At 60.5% G+C, this 6,975-nt stretch overlaps 1 protein-coding gene across 1 annotated transcript in view; it reads right to left on the bottom strand.

Moving 5' to 3' along the window:
- The window catches only part of MLC1 (megalencephalic leukoencephalopathy with subcortical cysts 1), a 20,461-nt gene that overhangs the window by 7,062 nt on the left and 6,424 nt on the right, over positions 1-6,975 (bottom strand). Inside the window, exons 6-10 of the mRNA XM_015594005.1 lie at positions 6,821-6,910; positions 5,554-5,607; positions 5,080-5,181; positions 1,508-1,606; positions 1,103-1,174 (exon numbers count right to left, since the gene is read on the bottom strand). Coding sequence (XP_015449491.1) covers positions 1,103-1,174; positions 1,508-1,606; positions 5,080-5,181; positions 5,554-5,607; positions 6,821-6,910 — 417 coding nt within the window. The remainder of the gene's footprint in view (positions 1-1,102; positions 1,175-1,507; positions 1,607-5,079; positions 5,182-5,553; positions 5,608-6,820; positions 6,911-6,975) is intronic.

Genomic DNA, 6,975 nt, shown 5'->3' with positions numbered 1-6,975 from the left:
GCGGAGGAGCAGTGCACCGTGGTGAAAGGCTGAGGACGAGCTCCGGAAGAGGGCAGAGAACCCGCGATTTCCAAAATGAGCGGGAAAGGGAGGGAGACGCGGGAGGCAGGCGGGAAAGGCGTCGACGGAAAACAGGCCGGCGAAGGTAACCGTAGGTGAGCCTGGAGCCAACGGCTCCGCTCACGGGCCAGGGAGAGAACGGCAGACCAGACAAACACGAAAATGCAGAGACGTCCCGACACACGAGGACGAGAGAAGCTGAGCGTAGGAAGGACAGAGCCTCACAGGGAAACGTGCACCAAAGGGAATCGGCGAACGTTACGCAGGCGGCGTGGCTCTCAAGGCCAGCACCATCGCTAAGGACAGAGTCGTCATGTGGTGATGGAAAAACAGACATTCACCGCGAAGCAGTTCTCAACTCGCATGTAAGTAAAAACACAGGCTCTAAAAATCCGCAGCAAAAATCTACAGAATTACAGAGAGAAAATGACGATGCCAACTCAGAGTGGGAGGTTCACAGTAATAAAAGTAGACAAAAAAAAACAAACTTAAAATTCAAGTAAAAAGAGACGGTGCCTGTATAACTTATTCTTCAAACCAGGGCGCTTCTGAGAGTGGAAGGGGGTGCGCTTCGAAATTCCTCAGGGACGGCAGGTGTCAATCAGGAGAGTGTGTGTTACCTCGTACACACCTCCTTATCATCCATACCCAGCTCAGGTCTGTATCTAACCTGTGTCTACCCATAACCCAGGTTTATATCTAACCTGTGTCCACACTGATATCGATGTCTGTCTACGTGACACTCTGCCCCCGGAAATGAAAGTGCCAGCACCTTCAAGCTGGGTGTTGCATCACCAGCAGTGCTACCCGGAGTTGCATCATTAACAGACTGACATCCACGCACGCCAGTGCGGCCACAGCCTGCTCGTCTGGGGACGTAAGTATGATGGTTTAATCCAACCTGAACTGTCCCCTCCCCCAAATAAAGAGAACACGGGAGTTTTCTTGCGGCCACAGCCTGCTCGTCTGGGGACGTAAGTATGGTGGTTTAATCCAACCTGAACTGTCCCCTCCCCCAAGGAGAACACGGGAGTTTTCTCACCGAATAGGACTTCAGGACCCGAGCAGGAAATGTCACTTCATACAGAATGTTGCTGCTGTCAGCGATGGAACCCTGAAACAGACCGCACGGGGACGTCGAAGGGGACACCCGGCGGGCGCCCAGCCCTCGGCACAGGCGGTCACGCGGCGACGTCAGAACCGCGAGCAGCGGGAAGTGGCCAGTGACCTCGGGGCTCGATGGCAGAAGACGGGTTTACGCCCACGGTGGCGCTTTGAGCAGACTGCGTCTCTGTGTAACAGCCTCACGACGGACCAGGTGTGGCTGCACCTCGTCTGTGCTCCCTCGAGACCCCGCAGACCTGGGGCGAGCATCCTAGGGTGGGGGTGCCCTGCAGGGGGCAGCGTGACCCCGCCCGCAGGCCACGTCCGCACAGAGATGACTCACCTTCTGCCTGCAGGACGCCTCTCCGGACCGCGCGGACACGATCACCGTGGCCGCCGTGAAGAGCTCGAGCAGAAGGAGCAGGATCAGGTTGAAGTTTATCTGCAGAGGGGACCGCGTGTCCGTAACGCCGCCTTCCGCGCTTTATCCCGCGGACGCGGTGGGCCGTGCGGACAGGACCCGCGGACGGGTCACCACGGACGGGTCGCCAAGGAGGGGCCCGGCGGACAGGCCTTGAGGACAGGTCACCGCGGACGGGCCCCGTGGACGAGTTACCATAGACGGGTCACCACGGACGGGTCCCCGTGGACGAATTACCATACACGGGTCACCACGGAGGGGCCCCGTGGACAGCCTGGACGCCTGCCACAGCTCTGGGCAACGTCCTCGGCCCACAGCAGGCGCGCCTCGCTCGCCCGTCTGGCATCCAGCTGGGCCTGACCCGGGCCCCGCCCCCGCCCTCACCCGCGTTCACACCGAGCCGCGTGAGTCTACGCCCGCGTGAACGTTCACGGAGCTACGAACGGGAAACGTCAATTTAACTGTGCAGACAGCCGGCCCGGAGCCCGCCCCCCAACACCCACGGGGTAGGGCCGACAGGAGGCGCCTGCGCCAGGGCCGCGGCTGTCCACGCGGCTGTCCACGCGGCTGTCCACGCGGCTGTCCGCCGCTCCCGCCTCTCCTTCCCTCCCGCAGAGGCTTCTGCGGCTACTGTCCCTGGCTCCTTCTGCCTCCTGTCCCACTCACGGCCTCCCTGTGGCCCCACAGTGTGGCGTGCCCCCTCTTCTTGGGAGATCTTAAAATATTTCAGAAAAGTGTTTTTAAACCAATAGCATCTCTCCGCACCAGCGATAATCAATCTGAAAATGTAATTTAAAAAATAAGACACTATTCATACTCTCAGCGGAATCTGTAAACTACCCAGGGGTTACTTAACTGAGAATACCCTTAAAACAGTAAAACCCTCATAAAGGACAGGGAAGGTGACTTGAATCACGAGCCAGGCTGTGCCCTCAGATGGGGGATGAGACGCAGCACAGACGTCAACGCTACCAAAGGCTTTGTACGAACGCAAAGCACCTGACGGAGTTCCACTGCGCTTTTGAGAAGCTCAATAAACTTATTCCAGAATACATCTGAAATGAGAGAGCTCAGCTCTGAAGAAGAGCGAAAGCGGCCGGACGTCCTCCGCCGGGACAGGAGGTCCGCCAGGAAGCCACCGCAGCAGCGAGCACGGCGCCACCCGCCATGGGCGGGCTGCCGGCCACAGCACCGCCTGGGCCGGTCTAACGCACTTGGCAAAAGCGAGTGCGGCCACCTCGGTTACGGATGCGGGGGGTGTGTGAACCGGCCATGGGCGGGAAGCGCGGGAGGACGGGCTCAGGGGCATCAGTGACCAGAAACTGTGACCCTGGCCATCTGAGCGGAAGCCGGCAGAGCCGGCAGCGCCAAGCGTCGGAAGGGGGGGCTGAGCTGCGAGGTCGAACCCCATGGGACGTGTGACTGCGCTCCTTCGTGTGTCCACGTCAGCACCGCTCGTGGGAGTGGAGGGTTGGCAGTGACCCGTTCAGATCTGTCCCCGAGAATGTCAGGAGACGCGGTCCCCGCTGCGGGCCTGGGCGGGTCCTCCGCCCGCTGGGGGAGAGCAGGGAGCAGGCAGCTCTACCACCGAGCACCACGTGGGGGACGAAGAGTCAAGCAACCCGGGCGGACAGACGGACGCTGGGCGGCTGCCCGCGGCGCCTCCGAGCACCTGGCTCACAGGCAGGAGAGCGAGGGCCACCTTCCCGAGAGTCACCTCCCACTCCGTGCTTTTCCGCTCCACCCTCTGTGTCCTCAAACAAGACACTGTTTTAGAACGCTGCTTCTGACGCCACGGTCCAAGGTTCTCCCGCGTGCTTCAGGCGCCACAGCCGTGTCCTCAGTGCAGCAAACAGCACCTCTGGTGCCGGTGGCTCAGCCTGCCATGTTAACGTGCATGTGGGGACAGTGGCCGGGGGTGGCCGACACCGCTGGCCCACCAGCCACTCTTCGGAAGGCTGCTCAGCATGTCCAGGCACCTCTCACAATCCTTTACCCTTCTGTGAATCTGGGGGCGCGGTCCCAGGTAACGGCATGGGCCGACCGCTCTCGCCTCGGGGGGTTGCTATGAATGACAGTTCTGCTGGGACCCACAGCCCGTCCTCAGGGCTGGCCCCGTGGGGGCGTACGTGTGAAGTCACAGTGCACTTGCCCCTTCAGAACGGACCTGCAAACCCCAGCCTGCTTTCTGAGGGCTGCAGCAGGTGTGGCAGTCGCCAGATGGCAGGTACCCGAGGCTGGAAATGGCCTCCCTGAGGACTCACAGGGCTGAGTATCGCCCCAGCTTCCTGCTGGCACCGAGGCTCCTCCTGGCGAGGGCCCGATGCCGTCCCCTGGCACTCTTGGTTCATTTCGGGCTCTGAGTGGGAGCCCTTCACGTCCCCCGTGACCAGGCCTCCATGCTGGGAAAATTCGGCATATGTGCCTTGTGTCTCTCCTGACTGTGCCCAGCCGTGTGGCTCGATTTAGGTCCGGATTTTCATGGCAGGGGGAGGTACGAAGCAGGGCTCCAAGGCCAGTGTCACAGGGCTGCTGTGCCCCGAGTCCCAGGCCCCAGTCCACAAGCGTGAGGCTGCTCGGGCCAACCTGATCTCGAGGTGACTCTGCATCTTCTCGGGACGGCTGTATAGCAGCTCCCAGTTGTGGGGAGAATCCCCCACCTGTTCTTCATGGGGCTCCATTGTCTGGCCCCAGGCACCACCTCCCCCTGCTGGGCCTGGCAGGTGCACTCACCCCAGCCCACCTCCCCCTTCCACTCTACTTTCCCGGATGAAGATGTGTACCATACCCAGCAAGGCTCCGTGGTCCTTCTCCAGTATAGTCCTACACTCCGTCTGTTACCTTTGCCCCCAGGAACTTTATACTTATTTCCATAAAATGGTATCTGTATTTAAACTACATTTCCGCACTTTTCTGTGGCCGGCACACGCGACTGCCTTACGTTGATTTTCACGTCTAGCAGCCTCGGTAATGAGTCTAAGTCAGGAAACCATCTCTCCTGCAGACCACAGTGGCGGCACCCTTTCCCTGGTCAATAAAGGTGGGTCAGCGCTGCACCCAAAGCAGAGGCTTTTGAGGGGAGGTATCTCTGATCGGTCCTCGGTTTTATGAGATTGTCTCTTTTGAAATCGTGAGAGTGACAAGGCTTTTCCATTTTTCTCAGAGGCGTGTAAAGTGACGGTGCACCTCACCGCCCGCATCACCGATCTGATGAAACATGTCATCATGTTTCCGCTAATTTTCAAGGAAAGTTGTGAAAGAGGCACTAAAAATATTATCAATAAATCCGTCCACTGGAATCAATGAAAAAGTTAAATAAAGACAGTTCATCAAAGAAACTTGGTCAAATTCAAGAGCTGTGACACACATTTACGCGTTTCCAACCCACGGGGGCTCACTGACGCCAGCCACGCGCCCGCGCGACAGACACACGGCAGACACGCCCACGGGCGAACGGGCAAGTGTGAGGGACCCGCAGCACACCAGTGACTCACGTCTATCGCTGATGGGTTCAGGACAAGTTTGCAACCAAACCAGATTAAGCACGTCGTGGTGACAGCAAATGTGGAAACAAACAGCATCTGGAAGTTGGGGATCTGCAGAACAAGACGGGAGGGTTTTGTTCTCCTTTGCACAGGTAGAGAAGTAAAGGTAATAATCAACCGAATTCCAGGTCATTAATTGAGAATCCTAAAGCCTGGGACACGTAAGAATTAGCTGTGGGGTGCCCTGTGAGCTCGGGGGTGGGAGGGCACGGAAGCCACGGCCAGGGCACGGGCTGCTGAGGGCATGGAGGCGCGTCCCACCACGCACATGTGTGCACGCGCACGCGCACGCCTGCACACGCTCGCACGCTCTTGCACGCACGTGCCCGTCCGGCCCACCCAGGGCCTGGGGTCTGTCTCCTCCATAGCCCAGGAGGCGGGCGGCTGCCCCCATGTCACAGACTGCACGAAGACGGGACTCACCACGTTGACGTTTCTCCTGGAAACGGCGAAGCTCACGATTGCCGAGGGGATGCACTAAAGAAACCAGAGCTCGGTGAGTGGTGGCCGTCACCCGCGCCTTCCTGCTGGTGACGACCGTGCCCTGAAAAGCTTAAGCTTCCAGGACAGGTTGGCAAACAAGTGTTGCCATCCAACGGGATACAGGCACCCAGGTTCGTGAGAGTCATTTATTCTGGAAAAGGCTTTAATCTTTCTGTTGAGATGGAAAAGGCCTCCGGCAGCGAACGCCGCTGGAGCTGCCGCACCCCTGGGAGCCAGGACGCGGCACAGGGTCAGGCTCCGGCCCCACTTCCAGAGGACCGGGAAGGGGGACGCACGCGCGGGAAGGAAGGGGAGGCGGCGGCCCCGGCCCTGGCCCTGGCCCTGGCCCTGGCCCCGGGGCTGCTTGTCAGGCCCCCGCTGCGACTCCCACGGGAGCGGAGGACAAGGGAATCGGGGCCGGCGTGGGGCGCCGAGCCTGTGGAGAAGGGGACGGGGTATCCGTGCAGGCCTCGGGGCCACATCAGGTGTCGCTCTCGGAGGAAGGGACCCCTGCAGTCCCTCAGATGGTGGGGGCAGAGCCTACAAGACGCACAGCGGTGGTTGGGTGGGGGCCACTGAGTGTGGGGTGGCCCTTGGGACCCCACGACCTCTCTCCAGCCAACCCCTCTGAAGACCAGGGGCACTGCCCAGGATTTTGCTGGAACACCCAGCCTGGAACTGCACTGCCCTGGAGCCATCTGAGTCAGAGGTCATGTCACTGTGGCCCCAACAAGGGCTGCTCCAGTGGGGAGGACAAGGGCCACCGGAAGGTTCTGGCGGTCGGGATGTTTCGAGTTTTGTTACAAGGCAGCAGAGGTTGGGGCAGGTCACGGGAGGCTGAGTCTGTGTTCGGGACACTGAAGCGGGGGTGAGAGGCCCCCACAAGACCCAGGATGTGCGCCGTGTGTCCAGAGCAGGGCACGACGAGCTCCGGGAGCGGCGGGGTCAGCCCCCGACCTGCCCACAGAGGGCCGCACGGACGGCTGGAAGCAGCTGCAAGCCGGACACCAAAGAGCCGCTTCCAGCCCTGGGGTCCGCGGGGTGACCCAGACTCGCTTCCTCGGGCGTTTTCCACAGCCATAAACCCTATGTGAAGCTTAAGCCACATGAGAGATTGTGAGCGAGGGTGAGTGACAGCAAGGAGTAGGTCTCAGAGCAAGAAGCCCGGAGGCGCAGCTGGCGGCTGGCACCGAGGGGCGCGGCTTACCGAACCCGCCGCGCAGCGCAAGTAGTCCATCTCCGAGGGGAACACGTTTCCCAGGTACAGCGAGAACCCCGAGGTCACGAGCAGGCAGGTCTGCAACGCAGCAGCGTGTTGGGGCGACAGCGCGCGGGGCTAGCGCGGCACAGCGCCGACGGCCT

This window comes from Pteropus alecto, unplaced genomic scaffold (genome assembly GCF_000325575.1).
Source record: "Pteropus alecto unplaced genomic scaffold, ASM32557v1 scaffold118, whole genome shotgun sequence".
NCBI classification, from domain to species: Eukaryota; Metazoa; Chordata; class Mammalia; order Chiroptera; family Pteropodidae; genus Pteropus; species Pteropus alecto.
Note: the sequence above shows the minus strand (reverse complement) of the source record. Positions and strands in the feature narration are given on the sequence as shown.